This window comes from Lathamus discolor, chromosome 3, assembly GCF_037157495.1.
Source record: "Lathamus discolor isolate bLatDis1 chromosome 3, bLatDis1.hap1, whole genome shotgun sequence".
In the NCBI taxonomy this organism is placed as follows: Eukaryota; Metazoa; Chordata; class Aves; order Psittaciformes; family Psittacidae; genus Lathamus; species Lathamus discolor.
In genome coordinates, this window is record NC_088886.1 from 31,854,498 (window position 1) to 31,872,822 (window position 18,325).

An 18,325-nucleotide genomic window follows, 5' to 3' on the forward strand; every position below is an offset into this window, starting at 1 on the left:
AAGGATTAAGGACGGGTTTGTCCGGGTCCGATACACCCGGTCCCTGTTCCCAGGCGGTCGCCAGCAACGCCCCCTTTTCCGTAAAACCTGAGCCGCTACCGGGATGCAGTCACTGTAAGCGGTTCCGGCATCCCCTTAATGGAGAGCGGCCGCCAAAGCGAGTACCCTCACCCGTGCGAAAGCAGTGAGGCGGCGTTTAAAGGGCCGGCCCGTGCTGACTGGGGGTTCGGGGTGCGGAGACGGCTGGGCTCGGGGGGAGCCCACATTAGGCACAACAAGTGGGGCTGGCGTTGAGGCAGTGGCGGGGGTGGCCCGGGTGGTTGACGAGTGAGGCATCTCGGCCAGCCACCATGTTTTCCAAGGGGTATTTATCACCGCAGCGGAATTCTCTTTCTTGAAGCGTTGCCCGGGGCCAGCACAGACTCGACTCGCCGCCGTGGGCAGTCTGAGCTGCTGCAGATGACCCATGATGGAGCACCAGCCTCGCCGGTGACAGCAAAGCGCACCCCAGTGAGCGTGCGGCAGCGGTGTCACCCGTTAGCGCACCCGCTGTGAAAGGCCCGTTTGCTGCTCCTGCTGGAAGCTGCGGCGGTTTGTGATTCCCACCTGTAGCGATGTATCCGATAAATGGGAATTTTTCTAAGATCTCACAAACAATTAGTGCGTGTGGCTAACTAATGGGTTCCCGGTGGTTTGGCTGATTGCTACCGGGAAGTCTTGGTGATGGTTTCAGCTTGCAGAGACTTTTCGGTGCTTTCCTGTTCAATGCAATGGGGGAAAATCAGCAGATGGTGGTGTGCTTCGAGGCAGGGCCGCCCAGCTGGGAGGGCGAGGCCAAGGCTGCCGCCCTCGGTGGCTGAGGGGAAATTAACTCAACCCTGGCTATGATTAGCGGGAGTAAGCTGAAGATGTTTATATATGCAAATACAGGTTAATGGCAATTTCCGCTGTCATAAACAAAAGGTGCTAGGAAAAAAAAGTAATAAAAAAAGGCCACTAAATGACCGTCTACAAAATCTCAGCTCAGGATTTGCTTTGTTCAGCCTGTAGAAGGCTCTAGGAAGAGCTTACAGCAGCCTTTTAACGCCTAAAGGGGCCTCCAGAAAGGCTGGAGAGGGGCTTTTCACAAGGGCATGTAGGAATAGGACAAGGGGGAATGGCTTTAAACTGAAGAAGGAAGATTTAGATTAGACATTAGAAAGAAGCTCTTTACTTTGAGGATGGTGAGACACAGGGACAGGCTGCATAAGGAACTGTGGCTGCCCCATCCCTGGCAGTGTTCAAGGCCAGGTTGAATAGGGCTTTAAACAACCTGGTCTAGTGGGAAGTGTCCCTGCCCATAGCAAGGGGTTGGAACTAGAAGAGCTTTAAGGTCTTTTCCAGCCCGAACAGTTCAGTATTTGGAGCAACTTTTATACTACGTTATAGCCTGTAATGCCAAATACTGTGTTTCAGCGGCCGTGTGGCTCCGTGAGCTCACTTCACAAGAAGTCAGACGGGAAGTACCAGCAGCTACCTGGGACCGGAGGGGAAAACACGGGCCACAGCACGACAGGGCCGCACACCACCTAAAGCCCCCGGTGCAAAGGCTGCGAGACCCCCTCCCGCAACCCTGCTCATTACGGCGGAACAAACCCCCTTCACAGCGCCGGTGGGGGGGCACGACGTTCCGCGCCCGCCTCAGGACCCTCCCCGCCGCGCTGCCGTCACTTCCTGCAGCTGGTCCCGGCCGCGCTGCCGGCCCCGGCTGCTCCTGCGGCCTCGAGAGCTGTGTGTACGGGGCTGCGGTGCCGCTGGCGGCCGGGGCAGTCCCCCTTAGCCCCCGCCCGGTGGTAAGTGCGGCAGGGTTCGTGGGGGGCCGGGGTGTGCACGGCGGGCACACGGCGTGGCCTCGGCGGTTATTTTAGCGGGGCTGGGGTCGGCTTTGCCGGTCGGTGCGGCATTGCGGGGGCTCGCAGTGTTCTGCCGTGCTCGGGAGTGCTCACGCCACTTCGGTGGTGCGGGTTTCTGCATCTGCCTCTGCTCTATGCTGGTTTCGTTTGTGCGTTTCCAAAATCGTGTGTTGGTACGGTGAGCAGTTGCTTAAGTTGCGGTTTTACAAGGTATTACAAGGTAGCACATACCCGGGCTTGCTTTCTTCCTTAGACCCTGTCGCCCATTCTTAAAGGCGTGCAGCTTTACGAAAAATAAGACGTCTGGGGAGACCTTCGAGCAGCCTTCCAGCGCCTAAAGGGGCTACAAGAAAGCTGGAGAGGGACTTCTTACAAGGGCATGTGGGGATAGGACAAGGGGGAATGGCTTTAAACTGAAGAGGGAGGATTTAGGTTAGACATTAGAAAGAAGCTCTTTACTTTGAGGATGGTGAGACACTGGCACTGGCTGCCTAGAGAAGCTGTGGCTGCCCCATCCTTGGCATTGTTCAAGGCCAGGTTGGATAGGGCTTTGAACAACTTGGTATAGTGGAAGTTTGAATTAGATTATCTTTAAGGTCTCTTTCAGTCCTAACTATTCTCTGACTCTGAAATGTCTGCCCAGGATGTCAGGGTTTACACTGTGGTTTCTGATGCTGATGTAAGAGCTCCTAAATGCCCTCTTGTTTCTAGGTTACTAAATGTGTATCCTCATCAGCAGAGGGTTAGTGGGCTTATACTTTGATGCGGAATTGTGTATGATGTGTATTTGTTTTGTGTGCTGTTTTCCATCACTACTGCATTATAAAATGATCTTGCCCTTCATGGTGAAGTTCTGTAGGCCTAGTCTATGGCCAGAGGGAAACTTTCTAACAAAGTTAGGTTAAGTGATGTCCATATTCTGAGATAAAAGGGGACTTGAGAAGTTTCTGGTCTTGAAAAAAAACCCCACCACAAAACCTACAACTTGTTCATTGCTTGTATAGATTCCTGTCACTGCTATTAGTTGCCTTAACTGCATTTAAAATTTAATTTTGATGGGAACATATGGCATATAGATGTCTCACTGTGGTTTACACTTATAGCCAAGGATAGTCATGTTGTGTATATGTGCCTTCCCCATCAAATGGTGATTTGAGGCTATTCCAGTTCCTTTTCCAGAAATGTGCTGTTGATAGCTGATGAGGTTGTTCCCTGTTGTGTCTGTGCCACCAGCAGTGCCTGGCTACTACCAGGCTGTGGTACTTGGGGCATGGAAACTGGGTCTTCTCCTTCAATGCTGCCCTTGGGATGCCCCAACCTGAGTGTAATGTGGAGAGCTTGTGCCCCTGTTTCCGTTGTATCCACCTGAGGACATCTGGCACAGAGTGGAAGTATATTCTCACCTGTACAGCTTGTAGGAGAAGGCATGCTGAGATCTGAGAGATGCTGTCCTGAGCAGAACGTCTCCTCAGCTCACCCTGGAGAGCTGCAGGTCCTTACCCTGCCTCAGGCTGTACTGTTATGAGTCCTTTGTGGCAGAGATTCTCTTGCTGTTTTGCAGTGTAAAGATTTTGCAGCTTCTCATGTAAAAGGAAAGGAGGAGTCAAAAACGTCCCGTTACCTTCTCCTGGACAGGGTATCTGTGACAACCAGCTGTGGAGGGTTAAAAGGGCATGTAAATAAGATGAATTGGATTTTTTTTAATTATTTTTGTTTTATTTCCCCTCTTAAATAATATTGTAAGAAAGAAATTAACATAATTTGAACAACCTCAGTGGTGAAAGGTCACTGTTAGAAGTAAATTAGTTGCCTGTGCCATGTCAAGAAGTTCTAATTTTAAAATTGCCCATATAGCATTAATTTTACCTTCAGATTACTGCTTACCCTAAGAATCAGTAAATGACTTTACAATTAAAGATTTTCTAACAATATTACATTATACCTTTTCCCTTGTATGTGCAGATCCTCTAAGTGCTATATCCTCTCTTGTATATGGCAGATCCCATCAGTGACAGTTGCATATGGAAGACTAAGTGCAACAAACGCTCATGCAAAATTAAGCAGATGGATCCCAACTGCCATTTACTGCAGATCTCTTTATATTGCTCTGTGAAGTATTTAGCTATAATTTACTCCCATTTTAAGGTAGGAGGCCAAATATGCTGGTGTAATAAAACTATGAAATTGGATGGCATGCTTACCTGCATGCATAGTTCATCTAAACTACCACAATAAGCCTGCATTATGATAGATTTAACTGTCATGAGCATGAACATATTCCATCTGTAGCCCCATTGAAATGAATTAGACTATCTACAGAGTACTACTTGAGGAAACTAAAGACAGCAAAATCTTCCACAGTTCTGTTTAAACAGGAATGCATATGCTGAAAGTTGGGGAGAAGTTAGGTCACACTACAGAATTTAGAGTGCTGCTGGATGGTTGGCACCACTCCATTCCTGTGTGTCCCCTTCCTCCTTTTTGGTGGATTCCATTTTATCTTGTTTCAGTTAGTTTTCATGGTAGAGGTTTTGATTTTGTCTTCATGGTGACACCACATTAGGTAAGTTCTCCTGGAATTTCACACAGCTTTGGTAGTGACAGGCTGTTCAAAACCATGAAAACTCCTGGTGGTTTACTGCTGTCTTAAAAGCCTGTCCCCAGGGCAATGCATGCTGGCTTATTTTTTTGTTGGTTTCCTTTTTCCCTATATTTTTTTTCCTCACCTTTAATTTCTAGTAATAACTGCCTCCAATCTTGTAATATTTGGAAGTCCATTTTTAGAGGTGAACATTTCAGAAATGCTTTTGTCCCTTGAGCACTTTGGTCCCATTGATTTTATTAATTATTTTTTAATTATTTTTTATTTTTGCTAATACAAAAGATTCTGTCCAGATTTTCAAAGGTAATAGAGTACCTAAAAATGCAGGCATCAGCTAGGATTTTCCATAGCTTGAATATAGTAAGGTATTTATCTCCTACTAATTTTAGTACATTGAAAACTCCAGAAGTTATCCCAGGTAAATGCTATCCTCTTCTCCAGGTTCCTAAATGTGTTTGAAGTTGAAATCTATTTTCAAAAGTGACTCGGGAACAGAGTTCCTAGGTGGCATTTTATTTACCTTCCCCTAATTTTCCAGAAGTGTTATTTTAAAATGTAGATGTGACTCGCTGTTTGCTTAAACAAATGAACAAAGCCCATAGCGTAAACATAGTTGCTACCAATGCAGCCCTAGCTGGAAGTGATCTGCAAAGGCCAAGATAATGCTTCTCTTGATCCCAGTGTAGCAATGAATAGGATTTGTTATGATAAGAAGCTAATAAGACATTAACAAAAGTAGCTGTGCCTTGATTCATAATATCACTACTCTGCATTATTCTAGGAATGTTCGTCGGGGCTTTAAATGTGATTTATAGACTTTTAATTAAATAAGCCTCTCAGAACTCCTTATTGGAAGTGCAGGGTTAGTTCTAAGAACTTGCATTAACTGAGAAATAATCGAATAAAGGTTAACATGGGATAAGCTGTCCATTTTGCAGAAGATGTGGCTCTAAATGTTGCATCGGTTATAGTTAGCAAAGGAAACATGAGAAATAGCTCAAGGTCATTCAACAAGACCATGTCAAAGAGCCCTTGGGCCTTGACTGTGAACAGCAAGGTATGCTCAAGTTGATTCCCACTCGTCCACTTTTGTTGACTTACTTGAGAAAAGTTAACTGTAGAATATCTTTCCTCAGGAAGGAGTAATTGAGGGATGATGTGTATGTGGGTATGCATTTTATATATACCTATATATAATAAATATGTTTTGAAATATTTGGGTTGTTTTCATTTTAAGTTATTGTTGGCTTATACTTGTAAATCTTTGTACATCAGTACATCATTGCCAAGTTCTTGTAATACTTGTTTTAAGTTTTGGAGTCTGAGCTTGACCTTGAGCTGCCAAAAGAGGATGTGGCTAACAGCTGTATGCTTCTTATTCCCATTAACACAGCTTTATGTGCTGTGCAGGTTGTATGTCACATCTTACGGTCATGGAGCAGTGACATGTGTGTGCTGTTGGTTGAGTACTATGGGTGGTTAGTACCCCAGGAGGGTGCCATGGTGTACTAACAGCTACGTTTTGGATTCGGTCCACTTACACGTGTATCTTTTAATCTGTCCTTGCTTGTCTGGGATGCTGCTGTTCCTGTGGGATAAAGTGTTATAAACTGACTTCATCCTGTTTGGCGTTGTGAAAAGTCATAAGGTAGGGGCAGTGAAGTTTCAGAATTTGTCCCCGGGATGGTCAGTCTTCCTGTTAGTGCTGCTTATTTCAGCATTTGTGTGTCTCTTGTCTAGATCTGAAGACGACTCCTCATCCTTCAGAAGTTGCATGCCCACGGTCTTTCTGGCCAATGATTCTTCTACAGCAAGCAGGACTTCTTCCTCATTCTGAGAAGCCTTCATCTCTTCCTATGTCAGTGGCTACAAGGCCAAAAGCCACCTCACCATTGTCCCCACCAAAATCTCTTGGACTGGGGCCTTCCTTTCATCACACGCAAGAAGAAGAGCTTGCAAAGGTGGTGGAGCAGGACCCTATACTGGAGGAGCTATGTAAGCCTCTCTGCTGTAAGCTTTGCAATGTCACTCTGAATTCAGCACAACAAGCCCAGGCTCATTACCAGGTAAGGAGAGTAGCAGAAGGCACAGCTTTCAGGGCTCCTGCATCTGCAGCTTGTGTAGACATACCTGTGCCACCACGTTCACTGCCAGTAGCATTGCTGTGGTAGCACAGAGCTAAGCATGGACTAATGCACAAGGATGAAGCCCCCTCAACGGGGTTTTGAGTGTAAGGTGACTGCACACCAGCAGCAGCATTTGAATTAGCTCACCTGGAGCTACCTCTGCGCCATCTAATGGACTAAGGCTTGCTCTGTAGACATGTCTTCACCCTGTTTGAATTTGCTGGTCATTCGGATGTGCTGCAGTGATTTTATTTAAGGCATCATCACTGGAGCATTTTGCAAAAACTTTGCCCACAGAGACAGGGAAGTAGTACCAAGATGGCGTGGGTGAAAAAGCAGACACTGATGTTTCCTTTGGTTTATGCAACTAATTTTTCACCTCTTCCAATAAACTTGAACTTCTCATTCCACAGACATGATTTTGTAGGGCCTGAACAGATGTTTGCTGCTGGATCCAGCTGTTCACTAGGAAGTGGGGCTGCTGCCAGGTGTTTATTGCCGTCTCCTTGCTGAGATTATGCACACCACTGATGTGGTGCAAACACTCTCATCACCTGGGTCAGCTCAGATCGAATATATTTTGTTCAAGCTGATCTGGTTGATTTGTCTGAAATAGGTTGGGGACTATTTGCCTATACTTCTTTGCTGAGAGACTGAATATGTCATTGTCTTACATTACCCCTTTTTACTAGTACCTCTCTGCCTAGTGCTGTATTTGTGGGAAATATGGTGACCTTCTCTACCAGTGAATCCGAAAGAGTAGTTGTCCGTATCCTCAGGGCACCAGACCTGGATCTCAATTTGCTGTTGGCCCTGAAAAAGTAGTATCCTGCTAGTGAAGGGGTAGGACGAGTTAGTGTTACACTAATTTCTGGAGTATATCTCCCATGAGGAGGGACAGAAGCGCATTTATCCTACATAACTTTCATTTATGCATATGCCTTACTATATATCCACAATGCATATACATAGTCTCATGGAGCTCTGTCAGGACCCCAAAAAGAACTATAGTGTATGTTTTCCAAGAAAAATGAAATATGAAATAGGGTTTTTTACATTCAGTCTCATGTTTTAACTTGTACTTGCACTGTCATGAAGAATTGTGTGTGCTCAGGCTAAAACTATGCAGAGCAATGTTTCATGTTTAAAATATGAAATACTGGGTTTATGTGAAATGCAAACAGATTATGAAGTAATTGTAACCTTACTGATTTGGGAAAATTAGTTGAAAATGAGGCCAAATTGTGCTGGGTGATTAGCATTTGGAAGAAAGGGGGGGATTCCAGCATCTCTCAAGTTCAGAATTATTTTCTGAGTGATAGCTCCTTAACCTGAGTTGCCATTTTCATGGCCATTTTCTTAGTTTGGTCTTTGGATCCTTTTTCTTTCAGTGTAAGAAGCTATTATTAGAACAGTGATTAATCTGGGTTCTTGTTGCAGGGTAAAAACCACAGTAAGAAACTCCGAAATTACTATGCTGCCAATAGCTGTCCGGCATCTGCCAGAATGAGTAATTTGGTTGAGCCTGCCCCACCTCAGATTGTCTCCCTTCCAACACAGGTAAGGCATGGGAGGATGATTGAGATCATGCTGCTTACTTGTCACCTAACCCCCAGTAAGGATAACTAGATCTCGTGTTCTGAGGATTACTGCAGGAGTTGGGATGTGTTGATGTCACAGGAGGATGGAAACATCCTGTTGTGAGCTGTTTGCTTTCCTTTAAAGATGCAGGTATTGATCTGCTGTCGCAGCAGAATATTGGATTTAAAATATTCTATTTCTGCATGGCAAATACATTGATTCCTAGGTAAGTCTGATGTGCGGCTGAGTGTGGTTAAAGGCAGGCATAAAACAGCATTGTTGGAGCTGGGTTTGGACAGGAGGGTGTGACACCTGCTCTGCACAATCATCCCTCCATTGCATGAGGGAAGCCTGCATGGAAAAAGTGCTTAGGTTCTCCTACACCCATTGCCCAGGGCTGTTGGCTAATTCCTCTTACGTTGTTCCTTTTGAGGTGATCATTCCTGTGTGTAGGGTTCTCTCAGTGATCCAGATTAATTCTGTCTTGGGCACATTAGAGGCAAAAGAGGTGATTTTTGCTTTCTTCTTCTAGAAACTTGGCTGCAGAGATCAAAGCTGCGCCTTTTGTTTTCCAAAGCAAAGCCATTTTTGTCTGTAGAAAAGCAAAGAGATCTGCTGTAAGTGGCACATAAACATGTTGCTGGAGCTGCCAGAGGGAGAATTGGTTCCATGTAAATGGGCATGGTCTAGTGTGAGGTGCCCTTACCCATGGCAGGGGGGTTGGAACTAGATGATCCTAAGGTTCTTTCTAACCCTAGCCATTCAGAACTCACAGAACTTAATTGGGGTGACATGAGGGCCAGTCCTAGATAGTGGGATGTGGGTTCTGTACATGCCGGGGTATCCGATGTGGGTTTTGATGGAGGAAGTGGTCCATGGCAATAAAAGGACTGCTCTGGGACTACATGAGCATTCATGTAACGTGGAAGTCGGAACTGTGTGTTTGCATCTATAAGCTTGAACAGTATCAAAGCAGATGTGAAAGAAACTCGACTTGGCAGATGCTGCAGTGACATGGCTGTATGAATCACTGCTGCTGCACCGTTCACAAAGCACTTTTTTCTGGATGATACACATTGAGGAGACATGGTTGCTGCCCCAATCAGTGTGTGGTCTGACTAGACACACAAGGTATCCTTCATATGGCAGGAGCTACCCATGTGAGGCTGGGTTCTTCCTCTGAAGTCTTGATCCAGGTGCCTTCCTACCTGAAGGATAAGGATCAGAGGTTTGGCATGTTTGCTGTTGTTCTGTTGGGTTTTTTTTTTTATCTCTTCATGTGGTCAGGGAGCTGTGTAGGGACAGAATACTGCACAGAGATTAGGTACACTGTAAATAGGAGAGAGGAGCACCTTTACATTTTGGTGGGTCTTCCTTAGTGTGAATGTTACTGTTCATCAGTTCTCAGCAATCAGGAGCAGAGGAAATAAATCATTGCTGTGGAGTAAACAAGCCTCTGTAGCTATGGCAAAGGTACAGGGCATTTGTTCAGGGTGCTTTCCTCTCCGTATGAGGCTAGTGGTTTGCCTAGATCTCGATTTTGCAGATTCTCCTGGAGGCTGAGGCAGGGAAAATAAAGTTTGTGTAAGAACGCTTTGGGGAGTTACTTGAGAGTGCCCTAATCCGTATGCTCTAATTCCAGCTCTCTTGCTGCCTGATGATGATACTGATCTCAGTCCCTGTGATTCAGATATTTCAACAATTTAACCTTTTTACATTTCATATGCTCTCTTTCCCTTTGCTGCTAGATGGGATCCAGTAAACCAGGTGGCCGAGTGATCTTGGCCACAGAGAATGATTACTGCAAGCTTTGTGATGCCTCATTTAGTTCTCCAGCTGTGGCACAGGCTCACTACCAAGGGAAAAATCATGCCAAGCGGCTGCGTCTTGCAGAAGCACAGAGTAACTCATTCTCGTAGGTATTGTTCAACTTCACTCTCAGGCTGTGAAAGCATGTGGCAGTGTCTCTGGCTTTTTTTTTTTTTCCTCAGAAAACTGAATTGCAGCTTTTCATTTGTTTAATCTTCAGGGATGCATCAGAACTAGGCAAACGAAGGGCAAGGAAAGAAGGGAATGAATATAAAATGATGCAGAACAGAAGAAATATGTATACGGTTCAAAACAACACAGGTAACTGAGTTGCATCTGTTCTATAGTTGGAATAATAATGAATAATAAGCAGACTTGTTTTTCTTCTTTGCTGAGGTCTGTTCTAGCAAAGACAGGTTGTGAAAGGAGCTGGTCCTAGCTCTGCTTATCCTTCATGTCTACATGTGTTTTCCCAGCTGCTGGAGTTGCTTTGTTTTGTCAGCCTGCTTGTTGGTTCATTTTCTTAGTCTGTATGTATGTAATTTACTATCTGCCTATCTCTGAGGCCACTCTTAAGTGGTAACAATTTTCCTGCTTTATTTTCTTGGCAAGTGGCCAGATGCTTTAACTCCTGCTGTAGCACATCAACCTGTACTTGCACTCTCATGACCAGAATGATAAAGCATGTTAGCCTCCCTCCAGGACCATCTGTTCCTAGAGTGGAGTCCTTCTTCAGGTATTAGAGACCAACTTTGCCTCTTTACTATGATTTAAAGCATGTTTTGTAGTGTCCAGCCCAGCATCTTTTTTATTTTGTGTTAGGAGCACGTTTTAGTTGAAATCCTGATTCCTCATGAAGCCTGGTTTAATTGTGTCATTCTAATCACTGTCATGTGGAAAAGATAAATCTTCTAAAGTTCTATTTAATATTATTTTGTGATAATTTTAAAGTGAGGCAATTTAATCAAAAGATTGTTCTAATTCTGGAATGGGAAGGTTAAGAAGTAAAGAACCGATTCATCACTTAAATTATTTCCAATTTGCAAATTCCTACTGATTCTTAATAAGCCTGGGGCACTAAGCCCATTCTACTGCTTTAGAAAATACCAGCAAGTACTGCTCCCTGGTGTCCTACCTCCCTGTAAACCTGGATCTCAGTGGAAAAGTCGTAGGAAAATAAAGTTCAGGCTCAGCTGAGAAAGCTAATCTTTGACTACTTTTCAATAGTTTGTTGGGTTTAGAAGTTGTCACTGAGCTGCCTCAAGCTTTTCTTTCTTATAGATAAAACAGACTTTTCTGTTGACTCCTCAGGTCCGTACTTCAATCCCCGCTCACGCCAGAGGATTCCTCGGGATCTGGCCATGTGTGTCACCCCCAGTGGCCAGTTCTACTGCTCCATGTGCAACGCCGGGGCCAGCGAGGAGATGGAGTTCAGACAGCACTTAGAAAGCAAACAGCATAAAAGCAAGGTGTCCGAACAACGGTATAGGAATGAGATGGAGAACCTAGGCTATGTACAATGATGCGCCACCCTTGGTAGTAATTTGCAAATAGAGCAGCTTGTCTCTTGCCTGCTGTTTGCCACATGCCCTGCTTTGTGCTCCCTTTGATAGGAGTATGCTCTCGAGCTGTACATGTAACACCTGCAAACTTAATGGTATGGTTAGATTTTTTTTCTATCATAGTTGGCAGGATGACGCTGTGCAGGACATGAGTGTTTTTGATGTTTGTTTGCTAATTATCTAAGGCTCTTTGTTGTATTGAGTGGCGGGGAGGACTTTGCTCCCCAGCCTTCTGCATGAATATGCAAAGCCCAGAAGTGCTGGGAACTTCTGTGGTTCTACCACACAGGTGGACCATGTGCAAAGCCTACTCCCCTGTTCGCGTACCAGAGAGCAGTGCTCCAGAATGCCTCCCTAAAGCAGACTGAAGCTCTGGGCAGCTTGTAAAAGAGAGGCAGGAATGGGGCCTGTGAATGAATGGATTAGGTGGTGTACTTGCCCACAAATTGCTGCTTGTGGCTCCCGTTAGCAGCCCAGAGTAGATTCTTTCCACATCATTGTAGAAAAGCTGTGTAAGACATTGGAGAGTCTTGCCTCTTACCGCTTCCTCTGTGATGCAGATTTCATTCTGAACATCTGACATTGGATATCAGCTGATTAGTCTGATTCAGAAATACTCTATTCTACCAGTTAACAGTGAAAAAAGAGTCTCAATGTTGTTGACTGGTCACCTTAATACACCGTGGCTGTACCTCATCTCCCTGAAGAGAGTATGTGGGGATCTCAGTGGCTCAATGAAGTGAATTGGGAAGCAAACCTGCTCAGGTGATACGTGCTCTGCTCTGATTCTGCCTTAGATGGAGTAGGGTTGAGAATCGGTTGAAAGGAGCTGTCAGCTGTAATTTTTTTGCAAGTGTTGGTCTCTGGCCCACAGCTCTATTGCTCTGAGGAGCAGGGCTGCATGGACCCCAGGGAGCAGATACTGGTGTGTCTCACCTTCATGTCATTCCCTGGACAAAGCCCAATAGGTGTTATAGAGGAGAGCTGAAATACTCCTTTGCACTACAGCTACCAATATTGGATGATTTTTTTCCCCTCTATCTTTTCCCATCTCAGGATGGGTTTTAATTCCATTCCTTGGTGTAAACTTCACTGTTTTAGGGACCATAAAAAATCCAAAGTTCGGTAGAATGTAAATGTCAGGGGTGATGATTGTTTGAGCAACAGCTTTCTGGCCATACAGAAGTATTCATGAAATTTGTTAAGCAACTTTTTTAAGGATAGACAAGCTTGTGTCTGCTTTGATTTTCCTTAGCGAAAGTAGAAAGGGGATAAGGAACAGAAGTAGGGCTGACATTTATTTTTCTGCTTATTTGGGTAGATGTGAGGAGTTGTGCTTGGAATCCAGTTCACAATGTTTCTAAAACATTGGCTTCAGTGGCAAGTGCAGAATGTAGGTAACCCCTGTTGGACCTGATTCACCACTGTGCTGCTATAGCTGTACGCTGGTAAAGCTTCATTGACTTCAGTGGCAGGTGCATAGCAGGGGTAAATGAAGCATCATGGCTTGTCTCTCATTCCTCTTTAGGCATTACATTGAATTAAATGCAGCTCCATTGGTTTCAGTAGCATTTTACCAGGGATAATTCTGCCTACTTTGTAATGGTGAAGGTAGCTCCCCAGCACCACCTAGGGTTTTTTTTTCTCCTTTTTGCCATTCTGATCCTGCCTCTTGCATTGAAGGAGGACTTTCTGCTTGCCTTAAAAAAATGAAAAATGAATAAACTAACCAAAAATCCAGATAGTTTTTATTCATCTTCCTAGTTCACCTCAGAAAGGTTTGTTGCACTTGACTGCTCCTCAGAGATTGAGTGTTGTTATCTTTAGCTACCTGAGAGCATCAGGTACAACCTTAATGCAGTCTTCCTAAATCCAGTCAAAGTGAGCTTTTGCGTAGTAGACAAAAGCAACCCCCTGCATGATTCCATGGTGATCGTTGCCCTGCAGATTCAGGCATAGTAATGGGTATCTTCTTGACTGGGATTCCCTCCCCTCCTTTGTGCAAAGCCCAAAGGTTTGTGCACTGGAACACATTAGAAGGTAGGAGGACATGTATCCAAGTTGCAAAGCACTAATTGAGCAGTTTTGACAGCCTGTAAGTCTGTTTCTTCTGTGCTTTCTTGCTCCTGGCTCATCCTCTGTGCAGCCTTGAAGAGCATTCCCCTTGCAAAAATCTCTCATCAGCTTTTTCCCGTCATCTTTTGCAGTCAAACAAGGGCTCTGCTTTTCTCTTTGTGTTCTGCCTTTTGTTTTGCCAGTCTGACACCACTGTACAGGGACAGAGGGAATTGGATGAGCCTTACCACACTGTGCTTCACCAGAGTGATCCCTGCATTATGGTTAAACATTCCCCTTGCTGCAAATGACAGTGTGGCATTTCCCACAGGCTGCAATTAGTAGCAGAACAACAACACTGTGAAATAGGAGCTGGAGGAGCTGTAGGTACTAATGTTGTCAAGCTTGTTGCTAGGGCCAGGAAGGCGTTTTTGCTTGCTTTCATGTGTCCCAAAAATCAGCTGTTCGCCACTGTGCTTTGGTTGCTGACCAGCCCAGTGATCTGCTCCTCATTTGGCATTTCCAGTGACTGACAGGTGTCAAAAGTCAGATTGCTCCGCATACTGTTACCTCTTAGTAACAACTGGTGCAAATCTGCCACAACATGCCAGTGCTAGTGCATTTGGGGTGGTGTGTGAATGAGGTGTGAAGCCCTGCAGGCTCCTCTTTGCATGGGGCCACATCTAGTTTTGAGGAATGGCTTGAGTCTACCCTGAACAGAGAGGTCTGTATCTGCTTTTGTTCAAGGGAGTGCAACAAGTGAATGTCATCATCCTGAGAATTTCAAAGTGGTGGGTTGTATAATAGGCATAAAACACAGAGTGTGACTCAAGTGACAAGTGTAGGACAGGTTTCCTACATGGGAGGAAAGATATTTCTTGCTGGGAGAAGCAGCTGAGACTCGCTTTGCCCAGAACTCTTTTGCGGCCTTTCCCTACAAGTGACCAAAGCTTTCCTTTCCCTCTTCAGCATTGGTTAACAGTTTGTGATCTTCCTACTCTCCCTCTAGCATAGAAAATTGTTGACTGCAAAGAGAAAACACCCCACTTGACTAATATCTTTAGGGTTCAGGACAATCCAAACTCCTACTGTCAGATGAAGAAACTGGGGGGATCTTGTTTTCTTTGCTTTTTGTTGTTGTTTTTTTTTTTTTTTTTTTTTTTGTGAAATGCAAAGCTGTTCTATAAATCAGTGTTCAAAACACATATTGAAAACATGTCCTGACCAAACCCTATTTGACATAGATGGGCTGGGGACAATACCATACAGCTGTAGTACCATTTTCCCCAATTAATCTTTTTTCATGTTAAACAAAGTACCGAACCCAAGAAACAGGACTTCTGTGAAGCTGTCACATTGGCCAGTAGGTTAATGACCATTGCTGCTAGAAACAAAATATAAATCGTGTTCATATTTATTTTACTGTGCTGACCACTAATAGATTTGTTAATATTTAAGGCATTATTCTGTAGGTTGTTTTTGTTTAAATGGAAAACTCAATATCGCACTTTGCTTTTGGATCAGAACTGGTATTTATTGTATTTGTGAAAATGTTTTCCCTCCCACTTATATATTGTTTTCTTTCCTTTAATGCAAAAAAAATCCGCAACCAACCACCGCCCCCCAAAAAAACCAAATGAATTAAAACCCCAAATCGAGTCAGTGGATCTTCTTTCTTTTCATACCAAACAAACTGGGAATTTCCTTGCAACTCTCTCTTAAATGTCCATTTCTGTCTTTTTTTTTTTTCCACTCCTGTCCCTTTGATATGGGATGACATTTTTAGACGCATACGAGATTCATACTACCTTTAAGCATTTGTTTTAAGGGGAGGAAGTAAACTATGTGGAATCCATGTATTTGTGAGGAGTTTGAAAGAGATACTATTTTGTTTGTATTAAGCATTAGCTGTTGTTTTGCATTCTGCACTAATAGTAAATGTGCTATAATCTCGCTCAACACTGGTCAATTTTTCACTTTCTGCTTTCTTCATGTACATCAAAATGAACCCTGAAAACTTCTGTGGAGTTGCTTAGGATGGTCATCAGTGTAACTAAGTGCAGATTTTTTTCTGTAAAGCTTCTTGTCTTTTCCTTTTCTAGGTGCTCATTATAGGGCATTAGAAGGGAAAGCTATTGCTGTAAGCACGGGTTCATATTTTAGCTTACTAATGCATGATGTCCTTTTGCTATGTTATTTAAGTAATATGCACTGTAACCAGTGGGAATCTTGCCCAGGTCAGGAGTAAATGAAATACCATAGGTAAATATATTATGTTGGCTAGTGCCAGGCAAGGTACACGGCTAAAAATTGTCTTCTGTGTTTGGGTTACAACACTCTTAAGGTTTTGCTTTTTGAGGAATGTGTATTTGGTTAGGTAAGGATTTGGTCTTGTTCCATCTGAAATAATTTCAAGTGCATTGACTTCAGTTGAGTAGGAGCAAGCCTTGAAACCCTTCAGGAATTTCATACTGATGTTGTTTTCTCATATATGTGTTTTTTGGTTTGTGGTATGTTTTTTAAATTTTACAACTATATATACAAGGTTGCTCTGGATGAGACGGCTTAGTTCCTGTTGTTTTGAGCTGATCTGGCTTCTTTGCCTCATGCATGAAGCTGGAAGTGAAAATAAAATCCACTTTGAAATAAATGTGGTCAAACAATAGTTCTGGGAATCTGTCCTTTAAAAAAATATATCACAACTAAAATCGTGTGTTTTGTGTGAAGTATCTGCAGGTAAAGGCAGGACTGTGGATTTTAAGGAACAAAATCAGTTTTTCAGTTTATGTTTTGCAGGGGAAAAATGACTTGATTTCATTTCTGTCTACATCTGTCCAGTGACATTTGCAAGTGCTTTGAACATGTTTCATCTAGAGCCTTCTTGTCAGGTTGGTTTTGTACATTTGTCCTTATTTTCTTTATATTGTATTGATCCCCGTGAGGGAGGTTGCTTTTTGTTTTTGTTTTTCTTCTTCAGTATATAATAAATCATCTTGCTGTTATCATTGTACAGCCTTAGTGTTTGGTATTGATACTGCTTTTGGTATGGGTGGACTAGGCATGACTGAACTTATTTTATCCTAGCACTGAGTGCGATTACATGAATAATATGTTTTACTACACTGATAAGGGAGTGTTGTCCAGTGTAGAAACTGTTACTCTGGAGGGGGGTCAGTGCATTTTCAGCTATTACTGAAAGACAGATGAGTTCTCCCTCTGAGCTGTCTTGGCTTCGGGAGGGGTTGGGACTGCTTGGCATCAGATGGGATGGGAACCAAAAGGTACAGGAAGGGCTCTGTTTCTGCTGTTCTTTCCTCTTGAGTAGACATCACAAGCTCTGTGACAGCCCCAGGCTGAACCATGGACTGACTTTCAACTCTAGCTGTAAAAAGGTGGCGACAAGCTGAGCCCGATATGTGTATTTATACATTTTCTGCCAGTGTGCTTTTCCACTCTTTCATTACTTGAGGGCACCAGAGGAGCGTATGCTTATGCAACATAAATGACTTTCCAAACAGAAAGGACATTCTGAACTGGACCCTTAAAAGAGCAAAATCTGGGGTATGCTGTGTTCAACTCAGGTAAGAGGAAAATGTTGCTCTTCCTTGGTGCTGCAGCCATGCTGTTAGTGCGGCGAACTGCTGACCTCAAGGGCAATATCCTGGTGGCACAGGCAAGATGTTCAGGGTGTGCTGTTGAGGCACAGCTTTGAGTGTATAAGCAATGGTGAGCAGGGATTTGTCCCTGTGCTTGCCTGTCCCGTTACTCAGCACATCAGACCATTACAGAGAATAATGACACTGTGATGGAGTTATCCTGATTTACCTTTTGATGAGCTGAGAGCTGCCTTAGTGGTGCTTCTGTGCTAACAATAAAATGCAGGAGGCTTTATGTGTTCTCAGGTATAGTAGAGTTGTCAAAGCCTGTAAGTGCAGCCTTTTGTTGTCTTATGCCCATACAGATAGAGTTATTTTCAGTCATCCTAGGAACCAGAGAGGAGCAAACCTATACAGAGCACTGTGTCCCTGTTACTGGATGTTAAAACACTGCTTTTTTAAATATATACATGTAATTGTATTCTATATTAATTCTATAGCAGTTTGGTACAGCCAAACCATAGTGTCATGCAGAGATACCTGGGCAGCCTAATCCAGAGTCACAGGCATTTATTAAATAAGGCAGCAAATAAAATACTATATAAAATAGATGAAAATCTAAGACTAATTGTGTTATTTGAAAGCATGGGCAGTCCTCCTGCTTCTTCTCTTACCCTGATGTCTAAGGATCTCACTTAATTTTCTTTCAACATTTTACAACTGAGGAAGTAAAGTTTGGGGAGAAAGTATGTGATTTGCCCAGAAAGTCTATGGCTTAAAAGGAAGATTGAACCCAAGGCCTCTCAATACTAGGCTGCTGACCCTGCCGTATCTCCATTTAGCCTCCCTATTTACAGGCTGATGAAAATGGCTGGATTTTATAAGCCATTTGATTAATAATTGTTGTATTTTCATTTTTTTATATAATGACTTTACAATGAATTAGCAAATGGACTTTAGCACATGATTTAAAAGGAGTGAAATTTGGCAGAGAGATCTCTTAATATTGCTTCTACTGTTAAATCTTAGTGGAGAGGTGGAAAAAACAACAGCTTTTAGGAGGATGATTGTAGCGGGTGCATGTTTGTGAAGTGCAGGTTCC

General features: G+C 43.6%; 1 protein-coding gene across 3 annotated transcripts; it reads left to right on the forward strand.

The window, feature by feature from the left end:
- Positions 1 to 1,523: 1,523 nt before the first annotated feature.
- On the forward strand, positions 1,524 to 16,637 carry ZMAT3 (zinc finger matrin-type 3). 3 transcript variants are annotated; one of them, XM_065674528.1, is made up of 6 exons: positions 1,524 to 1,832; positions 6,235 to 6,560; positions 8,061 to 8,180; positions 9,950 to 10,116; positions 10,231 to 10,331; positions 11,322 to 16,637. In XM_065674528.1, the coding sequence occupies exons 2-6, from the start codon at positions 6,291 to 6,293 to the stop codon at positions 11,531 to 11,533; spliced, it is 870 nt and encodes a 289-aa protein (XP_065530600.1). In that variant the 5' UTR covers positions 1,524 to 1,832; positions 6,235 to 6,290; the 3' UTR covers positions 11,534 to 16,637. The 3 variants fall into 3 exon arrangements, with proteins under 3 accessions (XP_065530600.1, XP_065530601.1, XP_065530602.1); XM_065674529.1 differs by lacking the exon at positions 1,524 to 1,832 and adding an exon at positions 2,003 to 2,070; XM_065674530.1 differs by lacking the exon at positions 1,524 to 1,832 and adding an exon at positions 2,059 to 2,065.
- The last annotated feature ends 1,688 nt before the right edge of the window (positions 16,638 to 18,325 follow it).

Coding starts and splice junctions, on each gene's coding strand:
- ZMAT3 (XM_065674528.1), top strand. CDS start 6,291: ATGATTCTTCTACAGCAAGCAGGACTTCTTCCTCATTCTGAGAAGCCT. Junction 6,561..8,060: donor AAGCCCAGGCTCATTACCAG/GTAAGGAGAGTA, acceptor TTCTTGTTGCAG/GGTAAAAACCACAGTAAGAA. Junction 10,332..11,321: donor TACGGTTCAAAACAACACAG/GTAACTGAGTTG, acceptor TTGACTCCTCAG/GTCCGTACTTCAATCCCCGC.